The 24,279-nt window shown below is 38.4% G+C and overlaps 1 protein-coding gene across 1 annotated transcript in view; it reads right to left on the bottom strand.

Moving 5' to 3' along the window:
- Window positions 1-1,048: 1,048 nt before the first annotated feature.
- LOC104478382 (mucin-6) overlaps window positions 1,049-24,279 on the bottom strand; it is a 50,020-nt gene continuing 26,789 nt past the window's right edge. Inside the window, exons 7-30 of the mRNA XM_086749624.1 lie at window positions 22,864-22,986; window positions 21,757-21,877; window positions 20,756-20,894; window positions 20,488-20,592; window positions 20,069-20,141; window positions 19,660-19,797; window positions 18,604-18,765; window positions 17,945-18,039; window positions 17,294-17,426; window positions 16,165-16,414; window positions 14,953-15,005; window positions 14,740-14,849; window positions 13,821-13,972; window positions 12,947-13,088; window positions 12,384-12,494; window positions 10,416-10,601; window positions 9,767-10,006; window positions 8,637-8,793; window positions 7,741-7,884; window positions 7,145-7,207; window positions 4,628-4,834; window positions 3,257-3,520; window positions 1,876-2,118; window positions 1,049-1,155 (exon numbers count right to left, since the gene is read on the bottom strand). Coding sequence (XP_086605750.1) covers window positions 1,049-1,155; window positions 1,876-2,118; window positions 3,257-3,520; window positions 4,628-4,834; window positions 7,145-7,207; window positions 7,741-7,884; window positions 8,637-8,793; window positions 9,767-10,006; window positions 10,416-10,601; window positions 12,384-12,494; window positions 12,947-13,088; window positions 13,821-13,972; window positions 14,740-14,849; window positions 14,953-15,005; window positions 16,165-16,414; window positions 17,294-17,426; window positions 17,945-18,039; window positions 18,604-18,765; window positions 19,660-19,797; window positions 20,069-20,141; window positions 20,488-20,592; window positions 20,756-20,894; window positions 21,757-21,877; window positions 22,864-22,986 — 3,518 coding nt within the window. The remainder of the gene's footprint in view (window positions 1,156-1,875; window positions 2,119-3,256; window positions 3,521-4,627; window positions 4,835-7,144; window positions 7,208-7,740; window positions 7,885-8,636; window positions 8,794-9,766; window positions 10,007-10,415; window positions 10,602-12,383; window positions 12,495-12,946; window positions 13,089-13,820; window positions 13,973-14,739; window positions 14,850-14,952; window positions 15,006-16,164; window positions 16,415-17,293; window positions 17,427-17,944; window positions 18,040-18,603; window positions 18,766-19,659; window positions 19,798-20,068; window positions 20,142-20,487; window positions 20,593-20,755; window positions 20,895-21,756; window positions 21,878-22,863; window positions 22,987-24,279) is intronic.

The raw sequence follows: 24,279 nt of genomic DNA, 5'->3' as shown, positions 1-24,279 counted from the left end.
ACACCCCACCTTTCATAGACCCAGTCCGGGCCAATGTGTGTGCCAGTCAGCTGTGGGCTGACCCTGGGTGGACGTTAAGCACCCACCCAGCCACCCCCTCACTCCACCGCAGCGGCAACAGCGAGAGAACTGGAAGTGCAGAAACAAAACACCCACATGCCTCTACATACAGACAGTTTTCAGAAGTAAAGGAACTAAAGCAAAAACAAACCAAAAACCACCCATGTGATGCAAAGACCCAGGGCTGCACACGTCCCAGGCTGGCCACTGCTAAAGTCAGTGGGAAGGGAGAGCAAGTACCCAAAGAAATGCACAGGCGGTGTCTGGTGCTTGGAATGGGAATGATGGGAGGACGGATGGAAGGTAGGAGGCATGGGAGCTGGGTAGAGCAGGTAGAAGCAGCGGGAAGAACAGGAAGGCTTACTGGGGTGTGAGGAGCTCAGCCATGTTGATGACACAGTAGAGGAGGGAGAAGATGCAGGCGATGGCAGTGGGCTGGTTTTGGCTGTGGAGGGTGCAGAGAACTTTGTTGCAGGTGACTCTGTTGCAGGACTGGTCCTTGGCGAAGTGAACTTAGGCCTTAGTGTTGTAGGCGTTGGCTGGGGTCTGGTGCTTGTGGCTGAGATGGAGGAGACTGTGGAAGTGGTGGCAGATGGCACCCGTGTGCTGAGTGGTCTGCTGGGGGCAGGTGCAGAGCTGGGAGATGGAGACGTCCTTGTCAGAGGGACTTGTGTGCTGCTAGTGGGGCTGGCCTCCCTGGAGACAGAGGTCTTGGAGGTGCTGCTGGCAGAGGTGGTGGCGGTGGTCCTCTGTGTGGTGAGAGGTGGCACAGTGTGTGGCACGGTTGTCTTTTTGTGGGTGAAGGCTGCTGGAAGAAAAGCACAGGTCACTTGAACATGACAATGTAATATGGGAAGGTTGTTAATGTGGATACTTCTTCAGTAGAAGCTTTGTCCTTAGACACAGGCAAAGAAGATAGGAACAGTTCCCAGTAATTGTGGTTGTTTTAAACATGAATGGATGGGGCCATGGCCCTCAATATTTCCCTTCATTTCCTGCTTCTTATCCCAACTGCAAGGTAGTGATGGTTTTGAATGATGTACTCTAGGAATCTGTCTTTACTAGTTGGAGTCTTATCTCTGGTTGGCTTCCTTGCTACAAAGAAAGTGACAAGAGAAAAGTATGTTTGAGTCTTGGGAAGGATTCTAAGCAAAGTATGTTGTGTCATCTCCTCAAAGGAGTCTGTCGTGTTCAGCACCAAGACAACACAGGCATATAAAGCCCGGTGTGTCTGAGTGGGAGAACTTCAGCTTGGAATTTAGTGTACACCTTCTTGTCCACCCTCCACAGGTGACTCTTTTGCATGAAGTGAAGTGGCATTTTTTGACCCACATCTCTGTCAGACGTGAGTTTGCCAGGGCCTGGGCATCCATTGGATGGAAAGCATGTCTTGTGTTCTGTCTCTCACTCAAAACTTTCCTGAGGTGTAAACTGGAGATGTGTTTTCAAGTTCACCGCCTTCTGTGCAGTGAACCCTCAATGTGCATTCTCAGAGCACCACTGTAAGGAGAGGGAGTGTGTGTTAGCTTGCCTGATTCTTAGTTGTAGGGCAGAAACTCATACATGTCTGTACCCTGATAAAGGCTTGTGCCCCAGAGCCAAACTCGTGAAATGGCAAGGGAGGAGAACGCATGCAGGGTCATGTGCAGGGCAGTCTCAAGACTTGCCTGTGTCCCAGGAGCCCCACGGCAAGGGCAGTGGGAATTGAGAATGAATACCAAAACTGAAGCCTGTGCGGGACCTGCTGCTTAGGAGAGAATGATGGGAGCTGGAAGTAGCAGGCAGAGTAGCAGGAAGGGCAGGAGGGAGCCTTACCAGGATGTGATGATCTCAACCATGTTGAGGGGACAGTTGAGGAGGGGGTAGAAGCAGATGGGGCTGAGGTGGCCATTACAGAGCTGGGGCTTGGAGACATCCTTGTTAGTGGGACTTCTGGGGTGCTGGTGGGGCTGGCCTCTCTTGGGGCAGAGGTGCTGCTGGCAAACGTGGCAGGGGTGGTCTTCTCTGTGATGAGATGCTGCACAACACGTGGCTTTGTTGGTCTTCTTTGGGTGACAACTACAGAGAGAAAAGCACAGGTTGACTCAGGGTGACAAGGCAAGAGGGGACGGGAAAGGAGGTGGGAAATTTTTAGGCAGAAGCCGTAGGGTATGGGTGGAGGTAAGAAAGGCAAGACAAGACTTCACTGAGTCCTACTTGGCAAGAGGGAGAAATGGGTGAATGGCTCCCACCAGCAAAATACCAGGCAAGAACTGGGTGTGAAGGCTGCCTTCTGATTATTCAGCAGCCCCTCCCTCTTCCTGAGCTCCTGACGGAAGAAGAAACTCTCTGGATGTGTGTGTTTCCCCTTCAAGGAATTCCAGAGCGGGCAAGAACATCCTCTGGGAAAGCCGAGGTAAGCAAAGCAGTGAATTAAGGCCAAGGGCATCTGTCAGCTCCCGCTTACTCACCTACTGGGACTTCGTGCAGAGTGGTTGCCTGGGTTCCCTCACTCTCTGTAAAGTAAGGAAGAATGGACACTAGTCATGATTGGGCACTAGCAAGGTTCCTAGTTAAAGTGGGTTGGGATATTTCCTCAGAGGAGGCTGTAATTGCCAGCACAGGAAGACTCAGATTTGTGCACACCGACAGTACTTTGTGGGAGATTAATCATTTGGGAGAGAGTGTACACCTGCCCTCCAGCTACAGTAAACTTCCCCCTGCACACTGTCCCAGCCTCTGGTGTCAGTTGCTAACCTAGCAATTCAGGGTGTCATACAGCCTCGGAGGAGACTGTCCTTGTTGGCATATGGAGTACCTGACATCCCAAAGTGTAATTTCCTCTTTTTTAATATTTGTTTTTGGGAGAATTTGTTACAATGGCTAGGAAGAACACATATTCTGCCATTTGTGAGCTTTCAAGAACTCGCTTTGAGGCACAGAGAGGCTTTGCCTAAATTTGGAGGAAGTGTAGAGTATGGCCTCAAAGAGAAATGTAGGTTTAAGATTGTATTTGGATGTCAGATGCTTGCTTCATTGGCAAGACTTATAAATTTCCATTTTTATCACACTTTTTCAGTGTTCCATGTCCTTTCCTATCTATTTGCAATGTTACGACAACTAGTAAGAATGCTTGCTTTTTTTTTTTAAGGAATACATTGGCATGGGTTTTGTGAGCAATGGCTTCCTCTGGCAGATATCAAAAAGTGATATTTACCTACTGTTGTTAGTTTAGGCTTGCTGACAGTTGTGATCTGAGATGTAGTTTGAGTAGGTATTGAGGTAGCTGTCGTTTCCTTTTCAGTAGTGGTCTTGAAGGGTGGTATGGTGAACCTTACTTTTTCCGTCTCTGTTGAAGTAGCTGTTGATGAGGCAACAGGTGTAGGCTTTGGTTCAGTGGTCATGGTTCTTTTTGTTGTTATGGAAGGCGTGGTGATGGATGTAGTCATGCTTGGTGTGGTAAAAATTGATGAGGTATGTTCTTTTGGAGTAAAGGTAAATAATATAATGTGAGTAATCAATTCATTTAATAATTAAACATAGATAAATTATGATGGAGCTACCCATATTCTAGAGACAGTTTTCACTCTTTATCTTTTGAATGTTTTCTGTGTAATTGTTTGTATTCATGTTCTAAGCTTGACAAATCTTTCTCTACACAGATTTATTTTCTATTGTCTCGTATCTTTCTTTGTTCTCATTTTCTGTATTTTTCCTCTATTAGATTATTTTTATATAATTTTTCTAAGAAATTAGCTTTGTTGTCACTTATTGGCTAAAGTCTGTATGGGCTTTGCCCAAATGACAGGTTTTGGCTATTCTTATGTTCCAAATCAGACACAGGTTCAGCTTTCCATAACTGGCATTACAAAGCTAAATAACTTCATATTATAGGACTTCCCTTGTCCCAGTGCACAAATAATCTGTCACAATGGCAGCCTTTGAAGTTGTGTTTTGACTCCTGTGGGACCTCATTTTAACTCTGATAGCCTGGGTCCAGGATGGCTTATTAGCTGAAGTACATGTTAGTGGGAAGCTACATGTTATTATGAGTCTCTACAAGCCATAGAATCAGGAAGTAATTTATGCTGGAAGAGTCACCCTCCTGAGAGCAAGACACTAGAATCCTGCATAAAGCTGCTGTACTGATACCTGTGTGATTCTGCTTTGGAGCCTGCTTAATTATTCAGAGTTAATAGGTTGAGCACTCCATGAATATGACTGCATAACTGAACTGGTTGTGGAACAGAGGCTGAAGCTGAGCTATAAATCCAACTGGAGCTGAGCTGGCTCACTCTTTATAGAACTTCTAATATGCTTTTCAGATGAGTCACACAAGTGATTTTTCATCATATTTTTAACCTAGTGTCTATATCCTTTCTGTTTCCATGCACCTCCGACCTACACTTCTGAGCACTTCTGGTTTACAAACTCCTTTCTGGCAACCTGCTTTGCCTATTTCATGATTTCAAGCCTTATGCTTGGATGCTGAGACAGCTTGCAATTCTTTCTGAGTACAGTGAGAGCTGAAGTATGTATAGAGTGGGTTTACTATAAACTATTTTGGACAGTAATACTAAAAACCTACCAGTTGTTGACTTCATTGTGACAAGGTGTGATGCTGACGAAATTCTTGGAACTGTGATTTTTGAGGTTATTGTTGGATTTGTAGTCTCAGTTGATATAGTAGCTGCAGAAGAATAAATGCTAGGTACAGTTGGTGGAGTACTTGCAGTCGAGCTTGGTAGTGTACTTGGGGTAGAGCTTCTCATTACTTTAGGCTGCACTGTTGTTACTAAGAGAAAAAAAAAACGACTAAAGGATAAGAAATTCTTAATCTATTCATAATACACTTATATAAATTTATAATTATTTTTGAAGTAAAAACACTGTCTTAATAACTGTTAATAGTAACTACTATTAAAAAACATTACCTTACTTTTGGATGAAACATTTGAGAAAAGTTATGTACTACACATATTCCTTTGCTATTACGTGAATACACTAAACAGCAATTCTTGCGGAAGCTTTATACATTTTTCTTCATCACTTTAAAGTGAATTTGACATAAATACTTCTGCATAGAAATAGAGATGGAATTGTACAGCTGATGGTGTAAAGTTTTCCCATACCACCTGTCTTCAGGAAAATTCATAGAATTTCTAACAAATTTAATATCAGTATGTATAGATTCCTTTCCTGGATACGGCTATAGGAGTTTGGTATAGTCAGTCATACATTTCCATTAAGACCTTTGTAAATTGTCAAAGTATTATATAGCCAGTCACCACTAAGAACTGTGATTAATTTTTTGTGGGATTTTGTACCTCATAACCACAGAACGGTTTAGGTTAGAAGGGACCTTTAAAGGTCATCTAGTCCAACCCCCCTGTAAGAAGCAGGGACATCTCCAACCACATCAGGTTGCTCAGAGCCTCATCCAACCTGGCCTTGAATGTTTCCAGGGATGGGGTATCCACCACCTCTCTGGGCAACCTCTTCCAGTGTTTCAACACCCTCATTGTAAAAAATCTCTTCCTTATAACTGGTCTGAATCTACCCTCTTTAGTTTAAAACAATTACCCCTTGTCCTAGTGCTACAGGCCCTGCTAAAAAGTCTGTCCCCATCTTTCTTAGAAGCTCCCTTTAAATATTGAAAGGCCACAGTAAGGTCTCCCCAGAGCCTTCTCTTCTCTAGGCTAAACAACCCCAACTCTCTCAGCCTTTCCTGATAGGAGAGATGCTCCAGCCCTCTGGTCATCTTTGTGGCCCTTCTCTGGACTTGCTCCAGCAGGTCCGTGTTCTTCTTATGTTGGGGGCTCCAGAGCTGGACGCAGTACTCCAGGTGGAGTCTCACCCAAGTGGATTAGAGGGGCAGAATTACTTCCCTCGACTTGCTGGTCACACTTCTTTTGATGCAGCTGAGGATATGATTGGCTTTCTGGGCTACAAGTGCACATTGTCGGCTCATGTCCAGTTTTTCATTCACTAGTAGCCCCAAGTCCTCCTCTGCAGGGCTGCTCTTAATTCCTTCATCCCCTAGTTCTCTCAATCCTCTCATCCCCCAGTCAGCATTGATACTGGGGTTGCCCCAACACAGGTGCAAGACCTTGTACTTGGCCTTGTTGAACCTCATGAGATTCATGTGGGCCCACTTCTAGAACTTATCCAGGTCCCTCTGAATGGCATCTCATCCTGCAGATGTGTCAAGCGCACCACTCAGCTTGGTGTCATCTGGAAATTTGCTGAGAGTGCACTCAATCCCACTGTCCACCAGAGACATGACAGAAGTCCTTATTCACTAACAGATACTTCATTACTGATACCTGGAAGTGCCTATGTATACTCAGGAAACACCATTCTCTCAATAATCTTTTTTTCTTAAGATGTCTAACAAATATTTCTGGGAATATTTTTGTGCTAATTGTGATACCAAGTTATTTTTCATCATTGCTTCGTATGCATATGAAACTGGTGATGCCACTATATCACGCAAAAAAAGGATATTGTTTACCTCATAAAAACGTATCAGGACATATATCCATTTGGAAATACTAGTTTGTCAACTATGTAAACTAACCTTTTGAAGGTGAAGACATTTCAGGTGTGGTACTAGTTTCATGTCCTGTTGTGTAAAGGTAGAACAGGTTAAGTTTGTGAATGAAAGCATATTAAAATATTCCAAATAAGGCAAATTTCAGATTTGATTCAAAGGATTGCGTTAATTAGTGAGATATTCCTGAGTGCTTAATATTACATATTTTAGTGGTAAACTTCACAAAGGACTTACTTAAACAATGACAAAGAAATCAATATATCTCATAATAATAATGAACATACATAGGTAATTTTTTGTTACCTTTTTAAAGATTTTTATGCTGAATAGCACCTCACTTTTCAGGGATAATGGAAACATGGGGGTTTGTATGTAAATGTGATTACTATCTGAGATCCCGGTTACATAGATTAAAACTATGTAATATAAGAAAAATAATCCTTAAGTTTTTTTACATCTGCATGAAAAGCTTTGGGAATACACAAATGTTTTACTATTGTTTTCCAGTTACTGTAGAGAAAGAGGATCAGTATGTAGTTCACTGCTTACCACATGGCATGCATCTTTCCTCCTCATAGTCAAAGTACTCATCATGAGAGCAATTGTAACAGCCTGAAGAAAGGGGAAGACAAGTTTGTTTTATATTTCTGAGAGAATAGCATTTAATTTATACCGTCTATAATCTAATATCTTACATTTCTGTTATTAAAAAACATTTCTCAATTGCAACATTGTCTATTCAGGTAAGCATATCCACTGTTATCCTCAGAATGAGGGTCTGCCTCTGTAGGATTTTTTTTTTTTTTCTTTCTCCAACTATATCTGTTTGTCTAATTAAAATATTAAGTGCTTTCTCCATATGTTTTCTTACCTAAGTAAGTACAGTGTATTCCTTTGATTTGGTGCAAGTCAGAGAATTTCTCTTCAAGACAGGCTGAGTTCAAGATATAGCTAGATGTAGTACAGGTACTGAATTGATTATATATTTAAAGTAGTAGTGGTAAGGTAAAGATCAGCAAAACTGCTACAAAGATAGCATAAATTAGAATATCATTATTTCCCTGTGGAATGACTGATTTAAAAAACAGCATTTAAAATAATTATTATGTTAGTGTTTTGTGGTTTACATTAGTATAGCTCATTACCTTCAATGTTGACGTATTTGTAGTTTTGATTTGGACAATTACAAGGCCTGTAATGCCAGGTGCAGTTGTCACTGTTGTAGCCATACGAATAAGTATCACCACTTCCTATTTTTTTATGAGAATTGTAATACTCACAATAGACAGCTAAAAAAGGTGAAAAAAAAGAGAATCAGAATTTTTCAAATTAATGGCAAGTTATTTTCAAAGGACTAAAGGGAGGACAAAATTAATAACAGTTTCAATTAAAAAAATTTCTCCCTGAAGTTATTAGCTTCTGATGTAAATTGAAATTTATGCTTCAGTGAAGTCAGTTTCTTTTTCATATATGCACTATACAGGCATTTCCACAAATTTTAATGCATAATATAGTGAAATGTTGAAAACAAACCACTCAAGATGACAACTCTATCACTGATTTATAGCACACTCATCCTCTTTTTTACTCCATATTATGGTGTCCTGGAACACCTTCATATCTTTTTCCTGTTTTACAGTGTTCCAGCCAACACAGCTGTCTTTATTTCCTTGACATCCACACAGAAGGTGATTTCATCACAGCTAAAATGAAACATAGTTCTTTTACAATTTCATACTCCCTCTGCTGACAAACTGTCAGTTTGCTATACAGTGGCAGCAGAAGAAACAATCTGCCTTCTGTGACCACATTATTTTCCCTCTCATTATTACATGGTAAAAAGGTATATTTTTGGTTAATTTATCACAAATGGAAACTACAGATTTCAAAACCCAAATGATTGAAGTCAATTACTTGCCCATAGAGAAAATGCAACTTAGGAGGTGCTTATTAAGCAATTACCTATGTTGCCATATTAATATACTTACAGTAACGATAATAATCTCTAAAACCTGTTTAAAGAGAGCTTAAAGAAACTTACGACAGAACTCAGGGGTCCTCCAGTCAATGCAGATACCTTTATCTAAGCATGCCATGGCATACACTGCAATGGCATCACACATGCATTCACAGTCCCCTCCAATGTCACAACCACAAGAGTCTCGGACACAGGCCTCATAATAGGGCATCCGATTCACCTGCATTGGAAAATGAAGTAATGAATTTTCTAGGATTCTTTTGTGCCTATTTGTTAAGAAGGGGTTTTATTCTGGGCTAAACAATACATGTTCCATCAAGTGAGAGTAACTAGTATTTCTTCTGAACGCTTGTCAAAGCAATTACAATCCCACTTCATACAAACCTTTTTGGCAAGAATGTAGGTGTCTCCAGATCAACAACAGAAACTGATGATGTTTTCCCAGATATGTATTTCTAAATTCATACTAGTTCTGGACATATTATGTATAGTTAGCTAAAAAAAACCCCAAACCCCTCACATCCATTTAGGCAAAGTGTAGTTTGTCAGCTGTATACCCTCCACAGATACACATGAGCACTGCAGCATTATCCACATTTCTCACTTGTTTCCACCTTCTGAAAATGGAGATTTTCCTTCAGCAGGCCTAGTTCTGAGGAACCTTGTGGTATTTTCATTTCTACAAAGCGGGCAACTTAAAACAAATAGGAGGGTTGATGATATCTTGCTCTTGGGCTGATCTGCATCCTTTAAGTAATGCTGTTGATTTACTGATGAGAACAAGGGTTTTCAGGCTTTTCCTAAGTTTGGTCTTTTAACAAAGGCTAAAGGGTTTCAAAAGAGTAAACAGTGCATTGATCAGTATCAAGCATCATCAATAGACTGACTAATTTCTGATACTTAAGTCTTCATTCTTTTTTCACTTTGATATTTTTAACCAATCAGTTAATGCTATACTTAGCTTTTGTGCTTACAAAAGGGCTCATGAAGTGCAACTAAGAAAGGACAAAGATTAACATAAATTAGAGCAATAAAACATTTTATATAGATTTTAATAAAACATAGCCATAAAACATTCTCAATATATTTTATTAAAACATTTTGGGGAAGAGAAATCAAGTGTTGGAGTGTAAGCATTTTGGAAGAAAACAGATTACGCCTACAAATAAAAAGAAGGCCAAATAAATTCTTACCTTATTGTGACAGGCAGAAAAGACTTGGCTGTTGATGATGGAACATGTCTTTTCTGCCCATGCTTTACGATAAGGGTTCTTGCTACAGGGGTCTACTACAAAGTATACATCCCCACAGAGAGGATTCTCTTTCCAAGAATTGACAAATTCCAGTTCATTTGATGCCACATACTTGCTTCGAGTTTCAAAATCATCCTTCATATTGCCATTATAGTTCCCACACAGACCACATATGGTTTCCTAGATTAAATGAGAGTCACAGTGTCAGTTCAGCAAGTTACAATTTCTCGCCTTCCCTCGAGTACTGAATGTGATCTACAAATGCCCTCTCATGCATCCTTAGTGTCTTGCGCATGAAGTTCTGTTCACCAGTCTATGAATGTGTTTCTCCTCTAAACTGCAAACTGTCATCATTTAGATATCTAATTCAACCATGCAGTCTCAAAAATTTCCTGAATGCAGCAGGGTAATCACTTAAAAGTCAGCCTCTAGTGAAAATCTCTGCCATTTTGGAGATAATTATGAAAATAAATTGCTAGTAGCATATCTGAAAAACCTTTGCCATCATAAAAAGTCAAGGCAAACAAGATGAAATAGCAGTTCAATCTGAATTGAAGGACAGTTTACTGAGGAAGTTGTTCTGCAATACCTGTGTTTCTCTGGAGATCTTGATAAAGAAGTTCATGTGCTTATTCCAGATAAGGGTCATGTTGTATTTTCCTGGGATAATGATATCAAACATCAGGTGAAGGGCATTCTTTTTTGTGTTATATCGTACTCCAGGATTTTCCCCAGAAATAGTGAAGGTTTCATCTCGCAGTATGAATGTTAAATTCTGGAAGAAAATTTATCTGAATGTTATAACTTAAGGTTCAGTGTTTTCCTTACTCTGTGTCACATTGCTGAAGATCAGATGCTGTGCTACTACAAACTGTCTTGACCTTCCCACTTATTTTTGAAAAGTCATGGCAGTCAGGTGAAGTCCCTGGAGACCGGAAAAAGGGAAACATTGCACTCATTTTTTAAAAGGGTAGAAAGGAGGACCCTGGGAACTACCGACCTGTCAGCCTCACCTCTGTGCCTGGGAAGATCATGGAACAGATCCTCCTAGAAGCTATGCTAAGGCACATGGAGGACAGGGAGGTGATTCGAGACAGCCAGCATCGCTTCACCAGGGGTAAGTCCTGCCAGACAAACCTAGTAGCCTTCTATGATGGAGTGACTACATCAGTGGACAAGGAAGGAGCTACAGACATCATCTATCTGGACTTTTGTAAAGCCTTTGCCACGGTCCGCACAACATCCTTCTCTCTAAATTGGAGAGATATGGATTTGATGGATGGACTGTTCAGTGGATAAGGAATTGGCTGGATGGTCACATCTAGAAAGCAGTGATCAACGGCTCAATGTCTGGATGGGACCTTTAAAGGTCCCTTCCAACCCAAACTATTCTATGATTCTATGTCCCTGCTCGTTACAGGGGGGTTGGACTAGATGACCACTAAAGGTCCCTTCCAACCCAAACCATTGTATAATTCTATTCTATTCTACAATTCTATTTCACAGGCTTTTTTACCTCCTTGGAATTATGTGTATGCATATGCAAATCTTCATGGCAAACAAAAATATGTCATTGTTCCACCCTCATTGTTAGGTGTGCTAGCACTCTAACTGCATTTGGTGGAAATAATATTGTCATCTACATGCAGCCAGCAGAGTAGAGGAAGTATGTTTTCCTGTGTTGCTCCGAATAATCAATAAGTTTTAGAGAAAACAGCTCTCTGTCTTGAGCTCTTTCACTACCTCGCACTCTTACGTGTACTCTTACAACTTTACTCCCGTCATACTGCAGTGTTTCAATGTCTAGATAGTCAAGCAGAAAGGTTTGTCTGAAGCATGCATTTATGAAAGTGGATCCTAAGCAAACTAATTTTTTCACCACGGCACTGATCAGCTGAAGCTGCCAGTATTTAGCTAGTAATATGGCACTACTCCTTGTGGTGACTGGTCCTTGAAATAAAATCTCATCTGTCCATTTTCTTCTCTCTGCCAGATAATGAAGGACTCTAAGATGATCGGAGACTACTGGGCATTACTGTCCCATAGAACTGAGAACAGTAAAACTTATCCAGTTTTGGAAGCTGTCACACAGCAGTGGAAATGAGGATGACTGCTCATTGCTGTCGTTTCACAGATATATCTCAGGTAAGATCTGAATATATTTTGAACTCCTGATATTACCTGTATTTAAGAAAAATTTGAAGAGGTTTTGATCATCATTCATTATGAGAATTCCTCAATTTTATACTATTGTTTTCCTGAGTTTGGCAGGCGGCAGGGGGGAAATCAGTTTCTTTTGACTGAGAAATTAACTGCTGAGTCAGTAAAGCTCAAAATTTTACAGCTTCTAGGTAAGCAAGAAGTTTAGGGGTTGAAACATTGGCATGAGAATTGAAAAAACTGACAGCAATTCATACTAAAACTGAAGCTCTAGGTTTAGCACATAATTTCACTTACAAGACATCACTTCAAAGACACAGCTAAAGCTTCCAAAAGGGAAGCAAACACAAGCCTAAAATAGCTATTCAGCTGGATAACAGCAGAATGAGGATCTTACCCCAAGGTAAATGCTGATGGATCTGGAGCATGTAACCCCTGATCTCCCACAGATGACATTCTCAGTAACAATTTTGAAGGAGGAAATAGGTCTATTAATACTGCAGCCATCCTAGAAAAACAATAACAAACCACAAAAAGCACAAAACCCGAATAGCCTCTGTGTCTGGAGTCTTCCAACTTCAAACATAAAAGCATAAAAAAAAGTAAAGAAAACGTAAACATATCATGACTCTGATTCTATCTGTTTTGGGAGGTGATGACCTCTGATTTGGTAGTCAAGCTGACATCACTCCCCTAAAAGACAATAGTTGGCTGATACAGAATGCATACATATCCATCACTATTTAAACATGTTATTAAATCTAAAATTGGTTGTAACTGCACAAAAAAAAAATTGTTTTGAGAAGTAGCAGAAAATATAAAAACAGGTTAAGTATTTAGAAAGATTCAAAGTGCTCTATTGGTTATAGATGCATTCTAGGATATTTTCATGACTCATTTAAATCAAGATATTTCTTGATGCTAAGATACTGCCAAAATAAGCAGTAAGAGGCAGATTACCATAGCTAATATGTATTCACAGTTGCCATCAAACACAAAACGCTGTCCATCAAAAGTGGTGATGTGGCCTTCTCCATACAGATTACATGTTGAGGAACACTTTGATTTCTGAACACATTTCCATTTGCCTTTTGTACAAGTGCTGGGAGTGAGAAGAGAAACCATAATCAGATTTCAAAGAAATGCCACTTTAATCTGCTTTTTTTTTTTTTAATATACATGCACTTTTATAGATAAATGTTCATTTAATTGAATTGTGTACACTGTGACCAAGTTACAATTAATGTAAGAACCATAACTAAAATTCATTATAAAGAGAAATCTTAAGTAATTTTGCTTTTTTTTTTGTGAAAGGAAGTATATAATACTCGTTTATTTTTGCTCTTAATGAGAACAGATGTCACTGTTCTGTGTAGTTTGGGTGGTGGTGGTGGTGGTTTTTTAATACTAGATTAGTAACTGGAAAGGGAATAAAGTACTTACTTTGAGAATGCTGCTAAAAAGATGGAAACAATCTTTTGGGGAAGTTGCTTTTATCTACAGAAAAGATGGAAGATTGTGCCCTCATCTTTATTTTTGTGGAGCTGTTCATCCTTATGTACCTTATGTACTTTACAGTTACAGGCCCTACCAGATGCCCTTATTCCTGAATATGCGTATGGCAGAAATTACCCCTGAAGCCAGTACCATGACTCTTTTATCCCTACATACATCGTCAAATGTTAAGCTTCTCTTTATCACCTCTGTACTTTGTCACTATATTCCTTCTGTTCAGCTGTTGCCATTTCCTACTCTCCTGTCAACTACACGTTTTTGTTATGTAGTTGTACAGTTTAGTGAAACAGAGGTTCTGCAATGGAAAACTGATTCTTACCAGATCTCGCATTCAGTTTGGATTTGTTCACCTTTTCTATATGCAAGACCACCATATTCACATGGACACTCCTCAGCTGGAACACACCCACCATCAAGATTTTCATATAACCCATCAGCACAGACACAGCCTGATTCGCATTTAGTAGGTATCTGGTAAAGATCAACAGATTGCAAAATGAAAGGAAATGTGAGATGCATTTTATCTTGTATGAGAATGATATCAAGAGTGAACCTGTGCTATGTTCTAGTTTTGACTTGAATTCAGCTTTGTGATTTCATCATACTAATACATGAGTCAATGGAACTAGTTTCACTGCAGTTGTAAGATACACCTATTGTGTGAGATAGTAAACATACTTGAAGACTCTGAAAAATTTATCTTTCATTGCTACCAATCTTTCAGACAGAGTACAACAGAAGTTTCTTTATATCAAGGAAGCTTATTACAATTCTTCCAATTAGTTCTTTCCTTAATATAAAGGCATAAGAAAACCCTATCAGGACAGACCAGAAGTCTACCTAGTCTAGGTGTCCTGCATCCTATGACCATCAGCAGCAGATAGTTGGGAAAGAACAGAACAGGAAGCATCCACATATTCTATCAGTTTCCAGTGACATGAAGCTTATGGAATAGAGTCAGAAGTGATAGCCGTGCAGTTAAGAATCCTTAATGGATTTTTATTCTATTCATTTAATATAATTTAATTCATTAATTCATGCAATTTTATTCCTTTAATCTCTTCTGAAATATATATAAAACTTTAGTGTCCACAGTCTGTGGAGAGAAGTCTGATGTTTAATTGCACATGTTAGAAAAAATATCTCCTTTCATTTTACTAGAAGGAATGTAGTCCAGTCCTAAGTAACAGCTAGAACATTATTCCTCTGGATAAATATTCCAGAGCTGTGAAACTCACACATTCAATTCCAGTAGCCAGCATCTGACAGGTAGGGGCACATGCAGCTCCATACTTGTTTGCTAAACTATTAGAACATGATACATATTTCTTAGGAGCTTTGCAGCTTTCTAGGAGAAGAAGAAAAACAAACATTGGAGAAATTGTGAAGTAGCAATTTTACAACACAGGGGAAAAGGGTATGTTTCTAAGTAAACCATATCAGACCCATACCTGCAGGATTTTGAGGTTTGCCTGTGCAACTTAGCCTCCCATTAACGCAGTAGCTAGGGAAAAGAAAAACAAAAAACAAAAACCAAGCAATTTCAATGCAATTGTCTCCTAAGAGAGGAATTTTTTTTTTTTTTTTTTTGCAAAATGGCTTCACGTTTCTCAGCATTGGAAATGTTTCATTTATGTTACCAGCTCCTCCCCATCCTTCAAAACGGAATGTGAGTCAACTTGCCTCTTTACTTTTTGTAGTATACACTAACATCAGTTTTGAAAGCAAATAATAGGCCATTCGCTATTATGATGGCCTTTCAAGTCATTCTTGAGGTTTGTATATAGCTGTTCAGATGCTGTTGGCAAAACCTACTAAAAATAATCAGATCTTACCTATTTTTTTTCTAATTTTTTCCTTAATATTGCCAATCTTAAGATAAGTCAAATGTTTTTTGTTCACTTAATCTTTCTATTTTAGGAAAGGGCAAAAAAGATGTCTTAAAAAATAAACCTTTGCTATTAAAAGTAAAGGCGACTGTACTGGTTGTGACTGGAACGGAGTTAATTTTCTTCATAGCAGCTCGGTGGTGCTGTGTTTTGGATTTGTGACCAAAACACTGTTGATAACACAGTGTTGTTTTAGCTATTGCTGAATGGCGTCAAGGCCTTCTCTGCTTCTCATGCTGCCCCACCAGTGAATAAGCTGGGAGTGCACAAGAAGCTGGGAGGGGACACAGCCAGGACACCTGACCTGAACTGACCAGAGATATCCTATACTATACAACAGCATGCTCAGCAATAAAAACTCAGGTAAAGAAGGAGGAAAGAAGGAACTTCAGAGTTATTGCATTTGTCTTCCCAAGTAACCAGTATGCATGACAAAGTTATGCTTTCCTGGAAATGTCTAAACATCTGCCTGCTGACAGGAAGAAGCAAAGTAATTCCTTACTTAACTTTGCTGGTGCATGCCACTTTGCTTATTAAATAAGCTTATTTTTGCTTATTAATAATGAAAAAAAGCTATTAAACTGTCTTTTTCTCAACCCACAAATTTTCTTGCTTTTGCCCTTCTGATTCTCTTCCACATTCAGCTGAAGTGGAGTGAGCAAGTGGCTGTGTGGTGCTTAGCTGCTTACTGTCCTTAACCTGCAACAGAGACACATGAAGATCCACCTTCATCTTCATTTTCAGTTTGTTAATCTTTAAACTTGACACACTTACCAGGTAATCCCACCAGTTATTGTTGACTGGTCAGGCAAAATGAATTTTCTATCTTCTAAATAGCAGGGACAATGAGATTTACGAACACACTCATTCTTGTGGTTCAAGTACATTCCTTCAGGACAATGGCAGCCTTCAATAGGGATGTCAGTTGGATGACATTCCAGGGCTCGGTTGGAGAGTGACAAACATGTCCTGTCACATGCTTGAGTGTTGTAGCTGAATGTTTGATTGCCAGTACAAGTAATGGCTGTAAAACAAGACACGAGTGTATGTTAAACTTCATTTTCTTATCCTCTTCCTTGTGAAAGATAACTGTGCTCACAATGTGCTGCATATATTGTGCCAACAGCTTCAATGCTTAATGCTTCCTATTGCTTCTCTTCCTGTGGATGTGGAGCTCTAGCAGAAAATATTGCTGACCAGAGCTTAACACCAACCATGTGGCTGTTTGGAATTTTTATGAAGGTTAAATATCTTATTGCTTCTTTGTGTATCTTGGAAAAAAATAACGCAAAGAGAAGCTTTGCAGAAATAGTGAAACCTGTGCCTGTATCTAAGTTACATAATAGCAAAATCATATTTGCAAATAGAGTTTTTCCTAGTTCTTTCTCATCTTAGAGTACAGTGTAGCTTTATTTATGTGTCTATTCTGTCACTTAATTATCAAGTGCTGGAAGCATCCACTTGCTCATCTTAAATCATATGAGTAATCTCTTTCATTTAGTCTTAAAATAACAATCCTTTTCTGAAACAGACCAGAAGGGTATTCCAAAGTTGGATATCTGTTATCCCATTTCTGCCTTCCTCTTCTTTCCTCATTACTCTTAAGATTATTTGGACACTGTTTAGAATACTGCTTTACCATTTATGTTTTTTGTTATGTTATGACACATCTGTGAAGTTAGCAGCTCCTGTGAATATGGCTTTTATACCTGCTGGTTAGCACACTTGAACAATAAGTAATTATTTTCTAATGACTGACAAGTAGTTTTAAAATAAGTTCTTGCTCTTATTCAGTTTTGTCATAGGTGAATCAAACACGAGAATATTTGAAATGGAAACAGATAGACCTGTGTGCATGCATGCATCTCACAGCAAACTATTACGAGTTAGCGCAGTTACTTACTGCAATTGTCCATACTGTTTCTCCAGTTCTCAAGGATTAAACCCATTGAGCTGCATGTTCGTGCATACGATCCCAGAGCAGCACAAATATAAGGAAAGGTCTCTTCATAATTACAGGCTTGGTAGACACATCTCTGAAACCCAATATGTGGAGAGTACTCTGTTACTGGGGAGTAGACATTTGGAAGCACTAAATATGCTGAATTGCAGAGGTAAGTCATGCAAAATACATATTATTGCATAACTAAAACTGATTAATGATCAGATCGTCTGATTGACATGAGTAAAATACACTTAGTACCTTAAAAATGCTTTTGTTTACTTGCTGCTTTTCATTTTTAATTTTCAAAATGTTTTGTGGAGATTGGCAAATATAATGAGCTCAATTATGCACATGGGAAAATCAATACCTTGCATAGTTAAAATTGTCTACATGGAGAACTGCAGCACGAGCAAAAATATCTTCTGACTCATTGGGATGGGACTGGCGCTCATGAACAGACTTTTAGTGTGGTGGAGACATAATTTTCAAAACCACACTTGTTTCTTACCTTCTATGCATTGCTGATCCAAATGAGTGGGATACTGTACATGAGTACATTCTAGTCCATATTTGGACTCCCTCTGTACACTGTCTATCATAATTTCCTACCTTGTAGAAAGGAAGAGGGTTCACTACAGCATGGCATTTCTCGAACACTGTGCCCTTCTTGGTAAGAATAGAGCAATGAGTCTCAGCAGATATTTCTAATGAAAGTAAATCATGGACATAAAACAGAAAGTTAGGAAAAAGAAATGAAAAAATGAAATTAAAAAAAGAAACCTGGACACACTACTCTAGCTGAGCTTTTGGCAATGATGAATTGAACAAAAGGACAACTTCTTAGCTTGTTAGCTTGCAGACTATACGTTTGTTCAAAGAATTCAGTAGGGCGTTCTTATTTTTTGCTGTTTTGTTTTGTTTTTTTTTAAAGACGAATAGCAATAGAGACCTGAGAAGGGAAAGCCTGGATTTCAGTCACAGCACTGCTGTGCAAGTCTGAGATATCCACAGACATTGCAATTTCACTAGAAATATCACCAAAAAACTCTAATTCATCATCTCAATCCCAGGTCTCTAGAATGGGATCTGACAAGCTTTCATTAGATATATATTCTAGAAATCAGAAATGTCTTGTTTGTGACAGAATTTCTGATGTTCAGTCGTCTCAGTCTCTGCTTCTTTCAAACACTCTCATTCGCTTGGTACAGGCTTATGGAAGTGTCAGACAAAGCTAGCTGGAGAGATCAGTTACAGGATCATCTACTTACTGTTCAGTTGACTCAAAGCGCAAGGGTCAGTATCTCTCTCTATAGCAGGATGGCAATTTCCTGCCCTCCAGGAATCTACAAACAGGGAGGCTGTCCCTTCAGTGATATCCATGCTAGTCATGAAGTCATCTGTAGTGTCTCCATTGTAATTGCCACACAAACCTAATAACATTAGAAATGCAAGGGACAGCTGAAAATTGAAGAATGTGTACATAATGGACTGTGTTTCATCCTATAATAGTGAGAAAATTGATTCAAAAGTTCTACATGGAGTGTCAATGAATATTATAGGTTAAGTAGCCAGAGATTCTGGATTATGTGCACATTCAGTCACTAAGCCTCTATCTTTTCAAGTTAAGGTTTTCCACTCCTATTCAATGACAAATTCATACAGAAGTTTTTGTCTTGTTTTCAGAAAAAAAAAAAAGGCTTTTTCAGTGCTTTTAAATAATGTAAAAGAGAAAGGTCATGAAATACTTTTGCAGTTACACGTGTTTTCTTATGTATATAAAATCTGTAATGACAAAGAATATAAATTTAGACTTTTTTTCAAAGCTAAAGCCTCTCTGTAATTCCCCATAGACAATTAGAATGGAGGGTATGCCTTTGTGGCTAATGTTGCTGTGCAATAAACATAAACATCTCCATCTGGTGCTTATCAGCTGAGGACCTTTTAGATTCTTAGGCTCATTGTGTTTAGAATGATCACACACTGCATTTAAAGAACCATGTGCTCCAAGATGTAGAGGCCACACAGACTAATTCATTGTCCCCTCATTTTGTAGTAAAGCATAAACTGAAAAAGGCACACATAAAACATGTGAAGAATAGTATTACATTACACACGAAAGAGATCACCCACCTCCTTTATTTTATTAATTTTTTAAGTTATTAGTGAAAACCAAATTCTTAGCACACCAATTTTCCAATACAGATATTTTTGTTGTTTTTACTTTGAATCCAAAGAAGAAAGTTTGTTCCTTAAAGGATGAGCACTAAGCTTTCAAAATCGTACTCCCTACATTTTCTCCTTCACATGGGGACTAGATTTCTTACCTAGGGTTCTGCTTTTGAATTGTGATCCAACTTTCACATAAGCCTGGAACACAGGTGATGTTTGAACTACAAGTTCCAGCCCAAAGGCTGTATACATTTGAATGTACATCGAGGACTGTCTGAAAATAGTGATGTCTCCTAAAAGAACAAGAATATTTAGAAATAGATATTTTGATGCATAGTGTATTGCAAAGTAATGATTTTAATGCATATGTAAGTGCTCTAGCATTTGGTCTACAAGTCTTCTCCTTGCACACACAACCCTCCACAGAGGGACAGATGCAACGGGAAAGATTTTAAGCTTCCTCTAAAACCTCTGTTATTGGCAATTGTGAGAGAAAAGATGCTGAGTTCCGTAAGCCAGACACGTAATGTAATTTGGATTTTATGTATATTCCCTTTTCTTTACCCGATCTATAAGGAAGCCGCTTAAATTCATCATCATCAGTAAGGAGTTCCTTCTGAGAAATCACAATTTTGTCCTGCAATAAAAGGACATGGAATCAGAAGTACTTATCCATACTCATGGTATTTTTATGTTCTTTAACTTAAGCAACTATTGTTGATGACCTACGTAATAGGAAAAGATAGATTCAAGATTTTTCTCACGTTTTTCCACACTGCTTTCAATTTTCAGTTTGAAAATACTCTAACTTCCTGAGTTGATGTGGAAACTAAGATCTTTACTTGGTATGCATGAACTTGAACATATCTTTAATATCTATTCCCCATAATTTTTCAGTTCAGGCTACTAGCAATGCTTTAAGTATTTATTTTGCTAATCTTGTTACTGAAATGCTGGATAGAACCTCTGGAGGGAATACTTGCCTTGGTAGATAGGTAAATTACAGCACTAAGTGATGTCTCAGAATGAGAATAACCAGACTTTTCATATACAGCCATTAGGGTTCCATTGTGTGGCAGGCTGGAACTCTGGAGGAAAATAGTGAAAAGGGAAGTCTATGTCAGAATAACAGTAGCTTGTATTATAAACGTGTATCATAGGAAGACCTCAGTTTGTATTCCAATAGGAAACTGAAGACAGACTAAAATATATCCATTTTATATTCTGTATTTTCAGACTGCAGGAAATTACCTTCATAAGAACGTAAGTGCAAACCCCATGGAACCTGTATGATCTAGAATCAAATGTGGTAACAAAGGAGCCTCCTTCCAGTGAACACCTTCCAGGGCAGGGCAAGTCTTTGCAGTTCCATTGACCCATCATACATTTGCTGAGGAAAATAAGAAATTCTGTGTAAAATTATTCTCATACAAAGCCACTATTTACCATCAGAGGATTGGATCCTCCTGTCCGGAGGTTTTGCTGTAGCAAAATTGGTTAGTGAACACATTCCAATTTATTTTTTTAATCGTTAAAACCTCAGCTACTTCCTAATAATGGAAGATGTCATTTCTATCACTTTTTCCCTTCTACTTTCTATGCTTTGATTTTCTTTGTCTAAGTATACCAGTTAAAGTTGTTCATCTTAATTCAAAGTTGCTGAGCTCTTGTATGGCCAGTCAGTAAAGTTTTTTGAATAGATTAATCACGAAAAGTGTGTTCATTGTTACAGTTCTGAGGATCAAATTCCATTATTAATCCTTTATTTTATTTATTAGAATTATGACAGCAAGAGAAGTACACAAAAAACAATTATTCCAATTTTCTTTGAAAAAAATGTCCAGATTTAAAAAGTAATGTCTTAAATGTTTGTTTTCTGTTGCAAAACAGAAATTTAATTTTCAGTACTGATCTGGTGATCAGAAATGCTGAATTACCAGAAAGAAATTGTAAATACTGGATATTTGTTTTATACTTACAAAACCTTGTTACCTCCACTTTCATAGTGAAGATAAAAGTGCTACTGTTTGGTATGGCCTGAAGGAGCATTTATATTTGTACAGATCAATAAGGAAATGAGATATGTACACCTTCAATTACAAATGTATGATTTGTGGCACTCAAAGAGGTGGCCTCAGAGATAGTATGACACATATGCAGCTGCCCTCTGAAAAGTTGAGCTGAATTTTCCTCACCATTTCGTTTGTGAGGATACTGTCCATCCTCTCATGAAAGTACCTGTTGCTACTCACCAGGTCCTACATGCTGCTTTCATTGTCTCTCCAGGAGCATATATTTTCCCATTCAGTGTACATGGACACTGCTTAATGTGAACACATGTTCGATTCTTTGAGATGTCATCAAGAACAGTTCCTGCCAAAGAAGATAAACAAAATAAAAACTTTTCTATATCTTACTTAGCTCTAAAGCTCTTATAGCTTACATGCCTTCCAAAATTAGCTTGAGAATGCGATTCTTGCACAGCCAGTGCCCATACTTAGAGATATAATGTGCAGGACATTGTCTCTTAATTAAAATAAAACTGACTCTTTACAAGTGATAACAGCATTTGGCTACTTGGTTATATGTAAGTGCAAACAATTGTCTTCATTGGAAATTTGAACTTAATTTATAATAACAGCAAGCTTGAATGTTATTTTTTCAATTTTTTAAATTTGCTATGACACTCTAATTAAGTTCGGAATTTTGAAGAATGGATACATCCTATTTCCTAGAGCTCTAGGAAGTTCTAAAAGTCTAGTTTTAAATATGTAGCTCACAACACATTACTTTTGACTACTATAAAAAGATTATTATATTGATGTAAATACACACATCACTGTAACCTTGGAGGATATTTCAGTCTGAAATGTCAAGAAACGATGCAGATGATTATCGTAATTACAACTTTTGTTGGCAGTTCATCTTGAACTATTTTAAAGGGATTTTACAACACTCCGGTAACATTGCAGAACTTCTCTGAGTTATGCTACCTCTTGCTGGTGCCCTGAAAGGCTAGATACCTGTTTGGGATAGGAAATTAATTAAGCTTATTCAATGTATATTATAGTACAGAACTTTAAACAGGCAGCTTATAGTGATCCCATTACGTATCACTGTCTTGTGAGGACAATGTTTTCACAGCACTGTTCTTGCAAATAGTGACCAAGGATCACTAAGGACCATGACTATTCAAGACACCAGTTACATTATGTTAGCTGAGAAATGGCAATTCTAGCAGCACAATGCCCTGAAATGCACTGCTAGTTCATTATTCAGAAGTCTACTCCACTTGACTGGATATATGCCAAAAACATTTGTATGGGCCATTTAGGATATGATGAATACAGAAATGATACCTTCTGGACAAAAGCAACCATAGGTACAGTGACTGGAACAGCTGTACTCTGGGTTGGAACAGGTTTTAATACATGGAGAACCACATTCCTCATAGATTTGGTTAGCAGAACATTTTCCCACAGCTGCAACAAACAGTGAAATTGTTAAGATTTTTAAGGTGTACATGTAGAAGAATCTCTCATCTACCACCTAGGATGGAGAAGACCTTGTGATTTCTGGCTCTAACATTCTCTCATCCTGCCTTAATACTTAATTAATCATCTGAGTATTCATCATTACCATCGTATTCACTCTAGCTTTTATTCATTTTTCATGCCCTATTTATTAGAAACTCCTTTCAGAAGCTTGAAGAATGGCAAACAGGCTATATTGCAGCCTAATAAACTACCACAAATGAGATTTTCTGTACTACTTGAAGGATTTAAAGAATATAACTCTTGATCTTCTGTATAGTTCCTGCTTCTCAGACATTATCTTCTTTTCAGAATGCAGCTACCTAGCAATTCTAACATATGGATTTCAGAATATGTTTTATTATGTGATAAATTCCAGCAGAGATTTTTTTCTTGTCTGAAAGAGTAAAAATAAGTGAGGTAGAGAAATGGAGGTAGTTAGAGATGAGGCTGACAAAGAAACTAGAAAGACTAAAAAGTTCATTACCTTTGCATATTTGGCATTTATTGGCAAATTCTTACAGTATCAGCTTTGGTTTTCTGGGAAACAAGCGTTCCCATTCCCTTTTTTTTTAAGCTTTGCCTTTTATCACTTTATTACGAGTCCTAGTAATGGTCTACTGGCAACATGAAAACTGTTGTGACATGGAGAAAGCCAGGCTGCTATTTTCCTGTGATTAGTAAGAATTACTGAACAGTTCCATGAATGCACACAAGTGTCTTACTAATGTTTATCTGCATCTATAAAACGCTACGAGGAGTTTACAGTTTTGAAGGATTAAAAACAATTGCAGACCAGCCAAAGAATAAAATGGATTACCAATTTATGTAAGACGGATAACCTTGGAGAAGAGGGGGTGGAAATGATTTTAGGAAGAAGTGCAATTTTAAAGGGTCAGGGATAATAATGAAGCTTTGCAGGGAATGTTTTCAGTAAGTATGATGAAAGAATGAAAGAAAATTCAATGTTAAATACAAAACAATAAATGAAGAGTGGCACCAGTATGTGAAGATCAAGAGGAGAATAGAAGAATATGGCACTGAAGATACAGGGAGGGCAAAATAATGCAAGGCCTCCTAAGTAACAACAATGAGATGATAGACTACAGCAGCTTAAACAATGACTTCAGGAATATAATTCAACTGGGATTTCACTGTTCTTATAATAAAATCTAAATGGTAGCCAATCTTAAAGATTTTTGAAACAGAATAAGAATCAAGGGATAAGGAGAAATATTTTCC

This window comes from Chlamydotis macqueenii, chromosome 5, assembly GCF_036417535.1.
Source record: "Chlamydotis macqueenii isolate bChlMac1 chromosome 5, bChlMac1.mat, whole genome shotgun sequence".
Taxonomy (NCBI): domain Eukaryota; kingdom Metazoa; phylum Chordata; class Aves; order Otidiformes; family Otididae; genus Chlamydotis; species Chlamydotis macqueenii.
Note: the sequence above shows the minus strand (reverse complement) of the source record. Positions and strands in the feature narration are given on the sequence as shown.